At 36.3% G+C, this 18439-nt stretch overlaps 1 protein-coding gene across 4 annotated transcripts in view; it reads left to right on the top strand.

The window, feature by feature from the left end:
• Positions 1–18049, top strand: part of COPS4 (COP9 signalosome subunit 4) — a 33069-nt gene extending 15020 nt beyond the window's left edge. The window contains exons 5-11 of one of the 4 annotated variants that reach the window (XR_006739655.1): positions 4519–4672; positions 4828–4978; positions 10823–10993; positions 11688–11803; positions 13724–13808; positions 13994–14125; positions 17530–17590. Coding sequence is in view for 3 of the 4 variants with exons in the window: in XM_036412267.2 (XP_036268160.1) it covers positions 4519–4672; positions 4828–4978; positions 10823–10993; positions 11688–11803; positions 13724–13808; positions 17530–17663 (811 nt within the window). In the remaining variant the exon portion in view is untranslated. Of the gene's footprint in view, positions 1–4518; positions 4673–4827; positions 4979–10822; positions 10994–11687; positions 11804–13723; positions 13809–13993; positions 14126–17529 lie in introns of all 4 variants that reach the window. The other 3 variants (XM_036412267.2, XM_045571160.1, XM_036412286.2) reach the window with 3 other exon arrangements.
• The last annotated feature ends 390 nt before the right edge of the window (positions 18050–18439 follow it).

Genomic DNA, 18439 nt, shown 5'->3' with positions numbered 1-18439 from the left:
AGGGGGAACCATTGGAACATATTTCACAGAAGACTGACATGATCTGACTTTGTAAGATTCATTCTGATTACTGAGTTGAGAATAAACTGTAGGCATGCAATGAGGGAAGTAGGGCCATTAGTTAGGAGACCTTATGCACTACTGCAGATGAAATGGAGATTGTGACAAATGTTGGATTCTGGGTATGTTTTTAAGGTAGAGCTGGATATGGAGTGTAAGAGAAGGAATCAGCCGAAACCGGTTTGGCTCAGCGGTAGAGCGTTGGTCTGCGGACTGAAGGGTCCCGGGTTCGATTCCGGTCAAGGGCATGTACACTGGTTGCGGGCACATCCCCGGTGGGGTGTATGCAAGAGGCAGCTGGTCGATGTTTCTCTCTCATCGACGTTTCTAGCTTTCTATCTCCCTTCCTCTCTGTAAATCAATAAGATATATATTTAAAAAAAAAGAATATTGATTTGGAGTTTAAGAGAGGTCTGGACTGGAGATATATATTTGTGAATCACTGATAGATAGATGGAATTTAAAGCCATTAGGTTGGATGAGATTTCCAAGGGAGGGACTATAGATAGAGAAGAGGTCTGAGTTACTGAGGCCAGGAGCATTAAGAGGTCAGGAGTAGGAGGAAGATACAGCAAATGAAGATTGTCCGTTGAGGTAAAAAGAAAACCCGAATGGGGTGTGTAGTGTCCTAGAAGTTAAAGGAGGAAAATGTATTGAGAAGAAACAAGTGATCAGCTGTGGTCCTGATAGGTCAAGTAAGATGACTGAGGGTTACCTACAGGAGTGGGTAACATGGAGGCCATTGGTGATCCTGACAAAAGTTGTTTGGTGAATTGGTGAGTGTGAAAGCCTGACTGAAGTTGTTTAAAAGAAAACACATATGAGAAAAAGAGAGAGAGAGAGAGAGAGAAAGAGAGAGAGAGAGAGAGAGAGAGAGAGAGAGAGAGAGAGAGAGAATGGGAAGAGAGAAATTTGAGATGGTGAGCAGTTGTCATGGGCAACTATGTGGGGAAGTTTTCACAAAGGGAGCAGAGAAATAGGGTAGAAGATGATAACAGAGAAGAGATTATTTTTGCTTTTATAATCCTATGGAAAGCAAAAGTTTGATATAGGAGAGTAGTGGAGAGGATTCCTGCAGGAGTAGACAAGAGGGGAAGGAATCTAGTGGAGGGATAGGCTATATTTAGGAGCATAAATAGTTCATCTTGGCACTGTTTCTGATCCTTGGCACTGTTGGCATTATATATACACACACACACACACACACATATATACTGTATATCTATAATAATAAAAGCATAATATGCTAATTAGACCGGATGTCCTTCCGGATGAAGCCGGGTCCCAGGTGCCAGAGGGAAACTGGTGCCAGCAGCTGGGGGAAACTAAGGCCTACTCTTGCATGAATTTTGTGCATTGAGATATGTATATATAATTTATTTCAGAGAGAGGAAGGAAGAGGGAGAGAGAGATAGAAAAATCTATGAGAGAAAATCATCGGTTGGCTGCCTCCTGCATGTCCCCCACTGAGGATCGAGCCTGTAACCTGGGCATGTGCCCTGACCAGGAATTGAACCGTCATCTTCTGGTTCATAGGTTGATGCTCAACCCCTGAGCTACACCGGTTGGGCGGCACTGTTGACATTTTAGATAGGATGACTCTTGGGTAGGCTGTCCTGTGTATTACAAAATGTTTAGCAGCATAAGGGGCCTCTATTCACTAGATGCCAATAGCACCACTACTCCCAGTTTTGACAATAAAAAATGTCTGCAGATGTTGCCATTGGTTCCATGGTGTGCAGAATAGTAATAGCCAGGAACACAGTGTGTGGTGCAGATAGTAATGAAGTAGTGGTAAGTTTGTGCAGCTATTCTGATTGTTTCAGTATTCTTATTGAAGTTGGAATCAGAGTCATCAGCTGGAAGTGTGGCTTGGGATGGGAGTTGTAAGGATGAGGAGAGACGGATATAAAAAAATATTCTCTAGGAGAGGGGCAGTGACTGGACTAAGAATGTATAGAATACTTGGCAGCATTAAGGGCTCATTTGAAGGTTGTAGTGATCAAAATGAGATCAGTCAGGTTGGTTAAATACTTTTCTTCGTTAGAGTTCTGTTTTGCAGTTGCAGGAAAGGAGTGGGCGAACTATTAGGTTTAACTGGAGTTTGATTTTGTCCAACAAGTGTGACAGCATGAGAGAGACAAGGGAGATGAGTGCAAATGTAATTCAATGATTATGATTGATTAAAAGAGTTAAGCTAGGTAAGGAGATAAATGAGACCTTTTAGGGGAAGAAGACAGCAGTGTAATAGGATCACGGGTTTGGAGGTCATAATGGGTTCAATGAATTGTTGGGTCTGGGATATTAGAGAAAGATACTAGAGATGGAAAAACAATGAGAAAAAAATTAAGACCATTTATAAATCTTATTCAACCAATCTTGCCTTTTTATGTGTATTCATGAAATATTCATCCAAAGTATATTGTCCAAAAAGATTGAAAGGTGTGAGACTCTTGATTGTATTATTAGACACACTTCCCCTTTCAGTAAGCAAATATAAAAATATATTTAGCTGCTTCTCTTTTGCCAAGTGAATGAGGGAGTCTGTATTTTGTCTTCATTAATATTTGTGATGGATAAGGCAGATACTACTTTAGGCTTATTGCCTTTAGTACATTTATTAAATTAGGCAGTGATGCTCTTTGAAAAAGCAGCTAATACATGCAAAGGCTTTCATATGTAGGCTTTCATAACAAGAGGCTTTCATAACAAGAGGCTTTTACTTTTACTTTCTAACGCCTCTTGTTAATTCTTTTTTTCTTTGATATTTTGAAAGGGTGGGCCTTAATTGCTTTGATCTTATTCTGTCTTTTTTTTTTTTAAATATATTTTATTGATTTTTGTACAGAGTGGAAGGGAGAGAGATAGAGAGTTCGAAACATCAATGAGAGAGAGTCATCGATCAGCTGCCTCTTGCACACCCCCTACTGGGGATATGCCCGCAACCAAGGTACATGCCGTTGACCGGAATTGAACCCGGGGCCCTTCAGTCCCCAAGCCGACGCTCTATCCATTGAGCCAAACCGGTCCCGGCTGATCTTATTCTGTCTTGAACATTTTCTTCTTAGCATAGAGCAGTTGATTTATTTTCTTTGGTCATTGAAATAAATATTAAATTAGATATTCTTTGCAGTGGTGGTAATTATCATTTTGATAGTGCTATAACACTGAGAAGATACCAAAGAAATTAAAATTTCATTCTTTTCTAAATAAGTTAAAATAAAGTAAAAGTGATTAACAGTTGAATTTGTTTATTAAGTAAAGAATTAATTTCAAATCTGGGGCAAAGTCAATTGTAAACTCTGTTGCTATATAGAGGCATCACTTTTGCTGGTAAATAGGATTAATTTTTCTGTGAGGATTAATCTTGAATTACATGATTTTTGGATTATACAGGGTCTTAAGTTATGTATTTCCTGCATAAAATGTGACCACTGTGATAAAGAAGAAAGGAAAACCACTTGTAATCTTACCACCTAGAGATAATTGCTATTATTATCTTGTTTTACCTAGTTTTTTTTTAACTTAGCTAAAATATAGGATGGCTATTAACACATAATTATTGTAATAATTGTATAGTATTTTACCAGTATTCAACTCAATTGAATACCATAAATATTATTAGTGATTTCCATCCCCCCCTTACAGATATTTATGGATAATTTTACAAATGAATATCTTTTTAATATATATTTTTTTAATTGACTTTTTACAGAGAGGAAGGGAGAGGGATAGTTAGAAACATTGATGAGAGAGAAAAATCAGTCAGCTTCCTCCTGCACAACCCCTAACTGGGGATGTGCCCGCAACCAAGGTAAATGCCCTTGACCAGAATCAAACCCTGGACCCTTCAGTCTGTAGGTCGACACTCTATCCACTGAGCCAAACCAGCTAGGTCACAAATAAATATCTTTATACATAGATTTATATGCATGTCCATGATTATTTTCTTGGGATTTATTTCCTAGAGGTAAAATACAGGGTGTGGCAAAAGAGGTTTACAGTTCATATGGAAAAGTAACACAATAATTAATAAATAATAATACAAGAATATACTGTGTTTAATGTACTCACAACTATAAACCTACTTTTGCCCCACCCTGTATAATGAGTAAGGAGTATACACAATTTAAAGGATTCAAATGATGGTTGGAGAGCATATTGCCAGTTTTTTCTCCAGGACTTATTTATAGTCCTACCAGTAGTGTATGATAGGTCTTTGACATAAGATTATCTGAGAATTAGAAGAAGCTAAACTGTAATATGAACAACGATGATGAAAGTAATAAAAATTCATTAAAACTTATTTTGGAAATATTTCTTAGCTTTTCGATAATATAGTGCAGCAAAAAGCTTGATTCCATCATATTAACACAATAAAAAAGGAAAAACATTATCTACCACTTCTAATAATTTTTTTGATAAAATAGTCATTCGTGTTTTTCTGTTGTATTCTAGACAGTACAATGTGGATTATAAATTGGAGACCTACCTGAAGATTGCGAGGCTGTACTTAGAGGATGATGATCCAGTCCAGGCAGAGGCTTACATAAATCGAGCATCGTTGCTTCAGAATGAATCAACCAATGAACAGTTACAGATACATTACAAAGTAAGCAGTTGAGCTTGTTTAGAATTTTATATTGGAGAATCCTGTTATTTTTTTTCCAGAACACCATAAATATTATTACTTAGTAAAAATTCTCTCTCTTTTTATTTTTTGCTTTTAAAATATCCCCCCTTAATTGAAACATTTCTCTCCTATAGGTATGCTATGCACGTGTTCTTGATTATAGAAGAAAATTCATTGAAGCTGCACAAAGATACAATGAGCTCTCCTACAAGACAATAGTGCACGAAAGTGAAAGACTAGAAGCCTTAAAACATGCCTTGCATTGTACCATCTTAGCATCAGCAGGTAAACATGTCATTTATGTGTTAATGAACAGTCAATTTGCTTAATATTTTAGGTTCATTACTACTAAAGGATTTAGCAAAGGGATGTCTTATTAATACAGTTATGGGATATTTAGTTTAAACATTTAAACAGAAACAGCAATAAAATGGATTTCGAACTTAAAAGTTTTAAATTATGGATGTATCAGTCTATTACCCACAGGTATAAGGAATAGTTACGAAATTTAATTCTTCTAAAATATCACCGAAAAACGGATATAAAATTAAGTGAGAATTACACAGGAGATAAACATTAAATTCTAGAGATTGTTGATATGATAATTAATGTATTGCTTTAGGGATTTTTTTTAACCATCAAGCCTCAGTTTTAGACTTGGCATTTATCTTTTTCAATAAATATAAATAAATATTTTTTTACTTTTTACTAAATTTTATCATATAAATCACTCAACTTATAAAGCAGAAAGGGCATTGAGAGGAAATGCTGAGAACTCTAAGACATGGCTTTTCTAAATAATTTTAGAATATTTATTAAATATATTACCACTGATCTCATCAGAAAATTCTTTAATTGTTGGAAAGCTGTCAAGCTTATTGTGGCAGATGGACGTGTTCCAAAATTCCTGTGGTTTTTTTTAGTTGTTGAAAACTCGAATTTTATCAAGGGCCAAAAATACTGTTGATTGATAGTGATAGGCTCACTTTGTTCTTTTTAAAAAATATATGTTTTCATTGATTTTATAGAGAGAAGGGTAGGGGGAGGAAGAGAGAGAAACATTGATTGGCTGCTGCTGGGAATTGAGTCCACAACCTGGGCATGTGTCCTAACTGGGAATTGAACCGGCTACCCCTTGGTGCACAGAAGGACGCTCAACTAATTGAGCCCCACCAGCCAAGGCCACTTTGTTCATTTTTAAGAAAATGCCTGCCAAATACCCACGTCTGAAAAACTGCAACTTATCAGACATTATTTTATGTAAATGATGTTTCATGAAAAAAGAAACAAGAAGCTAGTTCAGCATGCAGTGTTTCCTGGGGGACAACTATTGGACCTGCTTTGCAGCAGAAGTGCTTTGGTGCATTTTCCATTTCATCACATAAAATATTTAAAAGATGTGGTTTCAGGTATCAAGAATTAGTAAAAATAATTTTTTACTGTTGCAAGAACATTTAAAAAAATGTATTTTATTGATTTTAAACAGAGAGTAATTGAGAGGGACAGAGAGCTAGAAACATCAATGAGAGAGAAACATCGACCAGCTGCCTCTTGCACACCCCCCACTGGGGATGTGCCCGCAAGCAAGGTACATGCCCTTGACCGGAATCGAACCCGGGACCTTTCAGTCTGCAGACTGACACTCTGCCACTGAGTTTCGGCAAAACTATATTTTTATTTTGACTGTTGAGTGCATGGGACAATACAGTTTGGCACCCATGTCACTGCCTTGATTTGTGCTGTGACTTTCATGCCTTCTCCTGTCACTACCTCCAACTCCCCCTCTCAAATGGTAACTACTAATGTAGATTACTTTAGTCTACTTTGTACTTAAATTTACCTGTAAGTCCCAATTCATTTGATTTTTATTAATGTAAGGAATGAGATAGAGAAATTAATGTTTTTTTCTTAAATGACTAGTCGTTTGACCTAGCAGCCTTTATTAAACAATTCATCTTTTTCACCCTATTGATTTAAAGCACATTATAGTAGATTTCTGGATATAGTATTGTTTCATTAATTAGCCTGTCTGTGAATATACTGGTACCCTGGTCTTTGAATTATTATAGCTTCATAACATGTTTTATTATCTAGCAGTATATTCTCTCTTCAAAGTAACTTACAGGCCATCATGACACTACCTCCTTATATATATCATCATGCATCACCTAAGAATAAGAACATTTTTCTACATAACTGTAATACCAACATCATCCCTTAAAAAATTAACAGTGAGTCCACTTGTAGAATTTAGCATTTGGCCAAGTTGTCTCAGGAATATCTTTTTTTTTTTTTTTTTTTTTTTTTTTTTTTTTAATATTTTATTGATTTTCCAGAGAGGAAGGGAGAGGGATAGAGAGCTAGAAACGTTGAGAAACATCGACCAGCTGCCTCCTGCACATCCCCCATCAGGGATGTGCCTGCAACCAATGTACATGCCCTTGACTGGAATCGAACCTGGGACCTTCCAGTCTGCAGGACGACGCTCTATCCACTGAGCAAAACCGGTTTCGGCAGGAATATCTTTTATATCTGCCTTTTTCCGCTGAACAAGGAACAAGTTCACGTGTGGCATTTGGTGGTTGTCTTTTTAGTCTTCAGACATTTTCGCTTTAGAATACATTCCTCGCCCCTAACTGAAGTTTCTTGAGATATAATTAACATATAACATTGTATAATTTTCTCACTTAAAAATAACACTGACTCTTTGAAGTTGTGTGGAATGTTCTTCACTCTAGATTTGTTTTTGTATATTTTGGTTATTTATTCCTTAATCCCAATTATTTCCTGTAAAGTAGAAGTTAGCCAAAGGTCAGATTAGATTCAGGTTAAAAATTTTCTATTAAGAATACCTCAGTGAAGCTTTGTCCTTGCAGTTGTATCACATCAGAGAACATATAACAACAGCTTGTCCCACAGTTAGTGATGCTGGGTTTGGTCATTTGGTTAAGGTAGAAGTTCCATTTTAAAGTTATTTTGTTCCTTTTGTATTTTATAAATAATTTCTGAGTGCTGCTTTGACACTACAAAAATCCTCTTTCCTAACTTTTGATAATTTATTATCTATTAATAATTTTTTCTGGACCATTCATTATATATATATTTTTAATATATGTATTTTATTGATTTTTCACAGAGAGGAAGAGAGAGGGATAGAGAGTTAGAAACGTCGATGAGAGAGAATCATCGATTAGCTGCCTCTTGCACACCCCCTACTGGGGATGTGCCCGCAACCTAGGTACATGCCCTCGACCGGAATCAAACCCAGGACCTTTCAGTCTGCAGGCCGACGCTCTATCCACTGAGTCAAACCGGTCCCAGCCATTCATTATATTTTATAATATAAAGTGAAAATGGTAATTTTTGCTAATTCTGTTCTGCATTTATTAGCTACTGCTATATAAAAACTTTGCTCTTTATTTCCCTTCTTTTTATTTTTAGTATCACTATGGACTTTTTTTCTGCTTATTTTTGTGTGTGTATAATATACACACAGAAGAATGCACATATAAAAATTGTACAGCCTGATGAATTGTCCCAAATGAATATCATCATGTAATCAATATCTAGAACAAGAAGCAAAATTTTGCCATCATCCTAAAAGCCTGTCATGTTTTCTCCTAGTTATTAGCTGCACCCCAACCCCAAGAGTAATCATTAGTATATTTTAGCTTTATCTGCTTCATTTGCTTAACTTTATAAAATTTATCCATATTGTTACATATAGTTTCTTCATTTTCATGTAGTATTCCATTATGTGATTACCACAATTTTTTTTATCCTATTAGGTAGTTATATTTTTTAAAACTATATTTTATTGATTTTTTACAGAGAGGAAGAGAGAGGGATAGAGAGCTAGAAACATTGATGAGAGAGAAACATTGACCAGCTGCCTCCTGCACACCCCCTACCGGGGATGTGCCCGCAACCAAGGTACATGCCCTTGACTGGAATTGAACTTGGGACCTTTCAATCTGCAGGCTGATGCTCTATCCACTGAGCCAAACTGGTTTTGGCTCCTATTAGGGAGTTTTGTTGTTAATCCTCACCAGAGAATTTTTTTCCCCATTGATTTTGTTAGAGAGAGTGGAAGTGAGGGAATGGAGGGGGGGGGAGGGGAGAGAAAAACATGGATGTGAGAGAAACACATTGATTGGTTGCTTCCCACATGCTCCTGATAGGCCCAGGGATCAAACCTGCAGCCCAGATATGTGCCTTTGCCCGGGAATCAAGCTGATGTCCCTTGTGTTCTCAGGCCAGTGCTCTAACCACTGAGTACACTGGTCGGGGCTTTCGGTAGTTTCTTATTGGCTATTAGGAATAGTACTGCTATAATATTCTTGTGTTTCTGACTTTGTTTTTTATTTATTTAGTGTGTTATTATTATAGTTATTTTGTTGATGTTCAGTTATCCCAAGTATAACCAAATCATGTCTTTTGGACATGGCCCCATTAATCTTTAAAATACTTGTCTGCATTGCAGCATAAAAAGATGCCTTAGACTTATCTTGTCTTTTTCCTTTCCGTACTTGAAATCATCTACTTTTCAAGGATTCCCTACTTTCTTTTTATGGAGATACCAAATTCAGGGTGCTAGGTATGCTTTTTGCTACTGGGTGTCATTGTGGGTAGGCTCGTTAGTATACAGAGCTAAAAATACATTTAAAAAGAAAAAGTTTGTTCATACTATCCTTTCCATTAGTTCAATTTTTAATATCAGTTGTCGTATAATTTTTACCATTTAAAGATTCTTGAAAGTATAAATTTCCCATCAGAGAAATATTTGTTCATCTTTTATAAAATTTATTATTACCAAAGGAATGCATGTTCATTGTAGAAATATAAATAAGCAAGAAGAAAATAACAATAAGGTATAACTTGAACCACTTGTTGCATTTTGGTGTATATCCTACTCTTCACAAATGAATATACCATTTCTCGTTATTCCATATTTGTGCGTTTGCCTACTTGCTAAAATTTGTCACTCCAAAGTCAATACTCCTGGTGCTTTCACTGTCATTTGCAGACTTGTGCAGAACAGCAAATGATTTGAGTCTCTCAAAATAAGTTTCCAGATGGAGTTAACTAAGGCAGTGCTCTGCTTTGTTTCTGCTCTCATGCTGTAAACAAGTTCTTTTTTTGTGGCCTGTTGCTATCATATTTTTCACGTTTTTGTTCTTTTGATGGTGTTTTTAATGTTTGAAATGGGCCCTAAGCTAGTGCTGAAGTACTGTCTTGTGTTCTTAAGTGAAGGAAGTCTGTGATGTGCCTGATAGAGAAAATACGTGTATTAGCTAAGCTTTATTCAGGCAAGAGTTTTAGTGTAGGCCGTGACTTCAGTGTTAATGAATCAACAATGTATAGTAAATTAGAGGCCTGATGCATGAAATTTGTGCAAGGGGCTCAGCCCTTGCAGCTGCAGCAGCTTGCTGTGACCCTCGCAGCTCTGGCTTCATCCAGAAGGTTTTCCGGAAGGTCGTTCGGCTATGTGGCCTAATTAGCATATTATACTTTTATTATTATAGATTAGGTGCCTTTAAACAGAGACATACATAAAGCAAAGGTTACATATTGATTAGCTGACAAAAATGTTGTGACTAGAGGCTCACAACATTCCTGTGTTTCTCCTAGGAACAGCAGTTGAGTATTCACTAATTTACTGTTGGCATCAACTTTATAAAACACTAGAGGCTCAGTGCACGAAATTCATACACAGGTAGGATCCCTAGTGGCTGCCTTCCCAGCTTCCAGCTGCTGGCTGGGGCCTTTCTTAGTAAGGTGACCAGATGTCCCGCTTGTGGTGGGACAGTCCCAATTTTTAACAATTTGTCCCGCATCCCTCGGCATTTTAAAAAAGTCCCGATTTTTGGAAAGAATCTGGTGGTCAGCACACATTATAGCGAGTGATCGAACTCCCGGTTGAACTCCTGAGGGGGTACTTTACATATTAGGCTTTTATATAGATAGATAGATAGATAGATAGATAGATAGATAGATAGATAGATAACTATTGCAAATAATGACAATTGACTGAAAATTTTAGTAGGCAAAAATGGGGCCATAAGAAAGATTGTTTTTCATTGATGAAATAGGTTTTGAGAATGTTTGATGCACATTTGTTTTCCTCAGGACAACAGCGTTCTCGAATGCTAGCTACTCTCTTTAAGGATGAAAGGTGCCAGCAACTCGCTGCTTATGGTATCCTAGAGAAAATGTACCTGGACAGGATCATCAGAGGAAATCAACTGCAAGAATTTGCTGCCATGCTAATGCCTCACCAAAAAGCAACTACAGCTGATGGTAATGATCATGTTTTATAACTATGTGGTAGTGAATATTTAGGTACATGCTAGTGGAAAGTATATTGAATTTGAAGCATCTTGATATCTTCCTGTAACATTATTATATATCACTTGATTAAAAAAAAAACATTGACTTTGGTTTAGTATTGTATATTCAAGCTGTATTAAATAAGGCATTTGGGTTACTTTTAAAGTTTTTTTTTTTTTTTGCTTAAGCAACAGAAGTTTATTTCTCACAGTTATGGAATTTAGAGGTTGGAAACCAAGGTGTCAGTAGGGTTGGTTTCTTCTGAGGCCTCTCTCCTTGGCTTGCACATGGCCTCCTTATACTTTTAAAGTTTTGATGGGAATAAAGACAATGATTATGAGTTATTACATGCTTATACATTTTCAGGAAAAAAGGATACATCTTTTTTTTTTTTTAATATATTTATTGATTTTTTTTACAGAGAGGAAGGGAGAGAAATAGAGAGTTAGAAACATCGATGAGAGAGAAACATCGATCAGCTGCCTCCTGCACACCCCGTACTGGGGATGTGCCCGCAACCAAGGACATGCCCTTAACCAGGATCGAACCTGGGACCTTTCAGTCCGCAAGCCGACGCTCTATCCACTGAGCCAAACTGGTTTTGGCGAGGATACATCTTTTAAAAACCAGTTTCAAACTTATAACTGTCTTATTTATATTTAAGGTTCTAGCATCTTGGACAGAGCTGTTATTGAACACAATTTGTTGTCTGCAAGCAAATTATATAATAATATTACCTTTGAAGAACTTGGAGCTCTTTTAGAGATCCCTGCAGCTAAGGTATGTTCTTGTTTCTAATACATAAAAGAGAAATTAGGAGACTAGACTATTGGTGTAATGAGAAAATAAAATACATAATTGATAAAAACATTGGCAACTGTGATAAAAATACACATAAAAAGCCTCAGATAACTGGAAATAAATTATTTGAATTTTAGAATAGTACTGTAATGGAATTGTCTTTGTTTTTTTTTGTTTTTGTTTGTGTTTTATGATAAAGTGACCTAGAATGAAAATCTTAAAGGGTTTCCAGGTTTATGGGAATATTAGAGTCTGTTAACATCCATTTCATAGCGGTTTCTGATTTCTGACTAACTTAAGATTTTGATAGAGGCCTTATTACTTCTATTTTCTGCCCTGGATTGACTCAAATGTTAAATATTTATTCTCTTTGAGAGAGTATACCAGACTATTCTATTATAATTTCTGTGCTTCATTTAACTTAAGAAGTTAACTGAGTTATTAGGGAATTAATTTCATTCTTTGTCATGATAAGGGTTTAGTGGCTATGTATAAATCCCAACAAAGTACCAATTCTATTTAGAGGACATTTCAGGAATCATTTACAAACATTCTCTTAATTTTAAGTAATAGTAAAAGCAAACAATTAACCTTATCTTTATCTAACTTATAAAACTTAAAGTCATGTACTTATATGTCACATCTTTTCTGTGTTAGTGCAATTTTAAGTTAGGATTTTTAACACAATTCCTTTACATGTTCACATTCAATATGCAATAAAAGAAGTGGAATAATGTGGGAACCAATGCTCAATTACCATTAAAAAGTTCTTTTGCCTGGCCAGTGTGCTCAGTGGTTGAACATTGACCTATGAGCCAGGAGGTCACAGTTCGATTCCCAGTCAGGACACATGCCCTAGTTACGGGCTCGATGCCCGGTGGGGGGTGTACAGGAGGAAGCCAATCAGTGATTCTCATCATTGATGTTTCTGTCTTTCCTTCTCCCTTCCTCTCTGAAATCAATAAAAATAAAAAAAACAGATGTTTATTCTTAGGCTTTGAGTTATGATCCCTTTATGAACAGACTAAGGAAAATGAATATATTTTTAATAATAAATGCCAGTCACTTCTAAACAGATTGATTGGTTTGTGAAGGTGGTCAGATTTATAACCCAATTTACTCACTCATAGTAAATATGAAGCATGTCTTCAGGCACTAGGTAGAGAACTTTTGTTCCCTGTAATTGTTTTTAAATCCTTTCAGTTCTCTTTTAAATTTGAACATCCTTTTAACCTTTCAATTTTCTTCAAAAATATTAGGTTCTTAGAAATTTTTGGGGTGTGAACACTGAAAAATGAAATGAAATAAAGTGAGAAAAAGTCATGTGTTTTTAAAAACATTTTTATTTATTTCAGAGAAAGGTGGGGAGAGGGAGAGAGGGAGAGAGAGAGAGAGGAAAGAAACATCAATGATGAGAATCATTGAACGGCTGCCTCCTGGTAGCCCTCTACTGGAGATCATCTAGCCTGCAACCTGGGCATGTGCACTTTCCTGGAATTGAACCCTGGACCTGTCAGTTCGTAGGCCAACACTCTATCCACTGAGCCAAACCAGGTAGGGCTAAGATGGCTTTTTTTGAGGTGTGGATCTCAGTGGAAAAACAAAATAGTTAGTTTGTCTTAAGCAGAGATAAAAATTTTTGTCCCAAAATAAAAAATTCTTGTCTAAAATCTCACAAGCAAAATAGATCCCAGTTAACTTAAAACAATGGATGTACCCAGAAGGAATTGGTGTGGTATAATAGGAGGCTTTATCAGATTTACTCTTGTAATGAATGGCAGATAAACACATTTGTAAGCTTAGTGATGGGTAGCTAAACCAAGAGTTTTCAATTGTCTCAGCATATGTGAATGTGTTAGATATAATTAAAGTGTCTGATAATTATTTTTGTTTAAACAGGCAGAAAAGATAGCCTCACAAATGATAACAGAAGGACGTATGAATGGATTTATTGATCAGATTGATGGAATAGTTCATTTTGAAAGTAAGAAATTTTGTTGGTTTTTCTGTCATAATGAAATGTCTGTGAGGTATTATATATTTATGATTAAAACATGTTGAGCAATTTCTTTTGATGTAGACTTACTACTGGAATAGTCTTTCTCAGAGAAATAATTTAAGATATATTTTTTGTGAACTTACATTAATGCAGCATTTTCTATGCTGTAGAAAAATTTGAAACTGGAATTGTCATCAGTTCGTTCATTTACTCTTCAAACATTTATTGAATGCATACCATGTAGCAGGCATGTAGAGATGACAGCTGCATTTCCTATTCATTAGACTAATGGAGGCAGGCAGGTAAGTAGATCTCTTGACTTTCTCATTTTCTATACCTCCTCAGCCCAGTTCCTACACCATTTACACTGTGGACTTTGCTGTGCCCAGAACCAGTTCACTTGTAAAATTTTAGTTTGAAATATCCCACTCAGACCATAATAATTTTCCTCTCTTTCTCGTGGTCTGTGTCAGTTATTTCATTTCAACTCTTCCTTGCCTGCATTGAAGCCTCTCATCTGTTGACTTCCTTTTCCAGTCAGCCCAGCCCTTTTTTGTCTTTACTGCTCTTCCCATCCGTTACTCTTTTACAGATACCCTAGAACACTTGTCTGTTAACCTTTGTTCCAGCTGTCCAGCAAAACTTCATCTTGAATGAACCCATTCCATTTTTCTCATACCTATACTTGAGTAGCTAACTAATGTTGGAGAAGAGTCAGAGCTCCAGACAGATTGAACACAACTGCAAGTTCAAGGTCATGGGTCCTCAACACTACCTGAGATTTTTTTTTTTTAAATATATATTTTATTGATTTTTTACAGAGAGGAAGGGAGAGAGATAGCTAGAAACGTCAATGAGAGAGAAACATCGACCAGCTGCCTCTTGCACACCCCCTACCGAGGATGTGCCCGCAACCAATGTACATGCCGGAAATCGAACCCGGGACCCTTCAGTCTGCAGACCGACGCTCTATCCACTGAGCCAAACCGGTTTCGGCTACCTGAGATTCTTGATACATTTCTTTAGTCTATTCTTTTTCCTACTCTGCAGTGATTATTTCAGATTTCATTTTTCTTAAATCTCTGGCTTTTCTCCTTCTATCTCAGTAGAGAACCTTGTTTCCTATTTCACAGAGGGGAAAAAAAAAGGTATCTGTGTGAAATTATCTTCTTTATCAGATTCATAAACTTGTAAGTATTAAATAGAGATCTAATTCTTTTCTTCTTCCATGTTATACCTGAGATGGTTTCTACCTCCCTCTCCAGTTCTTCCAGTTGTGCTTTGGATCCCTTCCATGACCTCTGCCACTACCCCCACTTCCCCAGCATTTTTAGGAGCATGAGCTTCACAATTGTTTTTTTCTGCTTTCATCCTTTCTCTATTGGCTTCTTCCCATCAACTTTAAGCATACTTGGGTCTCTTCCATTTTAACAAAAATCCTATTACTTCTCAAGCTTCTTGACTTTTTAAAATATCGAATAGGATTGATCATTTACTCCTTCTTTCTATCTCTTACCCCACCCCCTTCATCTTGACTTTGTCATCTTCTGTTTTCTCTCCTTCTCCAGGTATTCTTCCTAGTCATCTTTGTAGATTCAATATTTAGTGCTTTAAATTTAAATACTGGGATGGCGTGGGTTTACGTCTAGGCCTTTTCTTCTCACCCTACTAAGTTTTCCTAGGCAATCTCATCTATTTGCATTGATACCGTTATCGTTTCTATGCAGGCAACACTTGCATATACTTTTCTGGGGTAAATCTCTGTGTCCCAGACGCAGTGTTCTAATTGATTATTAGGTGTTTCTCACTGGATTTCATCATGGGCATCTCAAAATGAACATATCCCAAAATGAATTCATTATCTCTCCTCTCTGCCTAAAGCCATCCAGTAACCACATTGTTCACTTTCTCCAGCATTCCTTTTTTTAATTTAAATTTAAATTTATTGATTTTTGGAGAGAAAGAGGAAGAGAGAGAGAAGGAAACACTGATTTGTTGTTCTACTTACTTATGCATTTATTGGTTGATACTTACATGTGTCCTGACTTTGGATCAAACCCACAGCCTTGGTGTGTTGAGACTATATATATGCTTTAACCAACCAAGCTACCTGGCCAGGGCCTCCAGCATCCTTTATTCTTGATCTTACCTCTTCGTTGCTGTCCAGAATCCTTTCAATTTAACCTCCTAGGTACATCTGGAATCCACATGCTTTCCTTCATTTCTTATTGTCACCAGCTTATTCTGAACCACCACAACCTCTTCTGGCCTTGAGAAATAGCTTTTGACTTATTTTTCTCATATCTATAATTGCTCCTTTCTAGTCCAGCTGCCTTAACATAGCCAAAGTGATTGTGATCTTTTAAAAATGCAAACAGTCCTGACCAGTGTGACTTCGTTAGTTGAAGTGTCGTCCTGTGCACTGGAAGGTCTCGGGTTTGATTACTGGTTAGGCCACATACCTAGTCTCTGGTCAGGATGTTTGGGAGGCAACCGATCGATGTTTCTCTCTCTCCTTCCCTAAAATCAATTAATAAATGCAAACAAAAGAAAGTATTAAATTATGTTAGTCTCTTCCTTGGCATGCTTATGAGTGATTTCCCATTGTTTATATAACAAAGTTCTACAAAGTCTCTAAAGAGTCCTACATGATTTTTTTTAGCTTTCTCTTTATAATCCCAATCATAAAGGTCTTTTTGTTGCTTTCCCCCCAGTATTGTAAATACCCGCCCCCCTACATTAAACATTTTTTTTTTTTAGAGGAGTCAGTCTTCTAATGACATTAAACATTTTTAAATAATCACTCCTGTTGCATCCAGTCCTTCCAACCAGCCACCAAGTGAAAGGACAACTTAAATTAATGTATACCAAGTTGTTTTTTATTTTCAAAATTCTAATTTTGCTGTTTAGAAAATAAAACAAAGAAAATGGGGATTGTCTTTGTAATTAAAATTTTTTTACATATTAATAGGAAAGGACTGATAACTCACTATTTTATGTTCTTTATGAAGATTTATAGTTTTTTTCTTTATTAATTTTGTGCTCAGTTTTTGTAAAGTTTGGTATTACTTTAAATGGTATCACTTCCCCCTATTTTTCATTTCTAACTTTATATTGCTCATATAGAAAAAAACCTGCTGGATTCTTGATGAATTGTTGTTTTTTTTTGTTAGTATGTTTATTTTGGGTTTAAATATTGAAATATTTATTCATCAGAGTCAAGTAAAAACAGCCTTGAATATATAGTATACACACACTTTGAATAATTATAAAGACAGTGTTTATTAAAATACATTTCATTTTCAAAATTGAGCTGTCAGCTGCTCAAGTGTGTGTACATTTTTTGGGTCACCTTGAAATAGATGTATTTTTCCCAGCAGATGGCAGTGTCTTGTTAGTCAAAGGAGATGAGACCGTTTCAGCGAAGCCGTCTTATTGTAGTTGTGGTTGAGGTTGTTTGGTTGATTGTTTTATTTTTTATTTTCACAAATAATCGGTGTGTACATGCCTTTTTGTTTTATTTTATACCTTGTGCTAGTGATTTAGGTGCTTTTCTTAATTATTACTTAATTAGCTTAATTTTATTAGACAAGACTTTTGGAGTTAACTTTTAAAAATTCATACTTCTTTATATTTCTCAAAACTTACATTTGCTGTGAATACAAAAGAGTAATTTCAACTTTTACATTATTTATTTTTTATTTAGCACGAGAAGCCCTGCCAACATGGGACAAACAGATCCAATCTCTTTGTTTCCAAGTGAATAACCTTTTGGAGAAGATCAGCCAGACAGCACCGGAATGGACAGCACAAGCCATGGAAGCCCAGATGGCTCAGTGACTCCTTGCAGAACTTCTGTGCACACTATACCTTTTCCCATGCTGCACAGATTAATTTCACTGTCTTCAAAGCATTTGCATCATGACCTTATGTATTTCAATCCCTTTTATGCTGGATTCCATTTAAAGAAAACATTAGAGCAGGAAGTACAAGCATTTAAAAATATGTAGTTCCCATATATTCAGGGTTTCTGTGTATCAAGCTAACTCAGAAGTTTTGAAAGCGTTTTCTTTAAACAGAGTAAGTGAAATATCTGTGGCTAAGAAGTTTGGGATTTGTGATAACTTTGTAGTCATGTAAAACTCAAGTGCTTTGTGCCTCTCCAAATGTGGTTATTCTAATAAATGGAGAAGTGAGCCAAATAAAGGTAGTACTTTGTTTTAAATGAGTGAACAGTGTTTTTTTTCTTATTTTTTGTTTGGTGAATTCTCACCTGGGATATTTTTCCATCGATTTTTGGGGAGAGGGAGGGAGGAAGAAAGAGAGAGAAACATTGATGTGAGAGAGACACATCAATTAGTTGCCTCCTGGATAAGTCCTGACCTGGGCTGGGGAATGAACCTGCAATCCAGGAATGTGCCCTTTACTGGGAATCGAACCTAAGACCCTTCAGTAGGTCGATGCTTTACCACTGAGCAACACTGGCTAGGGCTTCCTTTTTCCTTTTAATTAGGCAGACAATTACACCATATGCTAGAAATGCATAATGCTTGTTCTCTAGCCATTCACAGTCACAGAGCCTATGATAATACGTGTAATATTATCCAGTATTTTGT

Source organism: Pipistrellus kuhlii, unplaced genomic scaffold, assembly GCF_014108245.1.
Source record: "Pipistrellus kuhlii isolate mPipKuh1 unplaced genomic scaffold, mPipKuh1.p scaffold_m20_p_1, whole genome shotgun sequence".
Lineage (NCBI taxonomy): Eukaryota > Metazoa > Chordata > Mammalia > Chiroptera > Vespertilionidae > Pipistrellus > Pipistrellus kuhlii.
The sequence above is the reverse complement of the archived record's forward strand: the minus strand, read 5'-3'. Positions and strand labels throughout refer to the sequence as shown.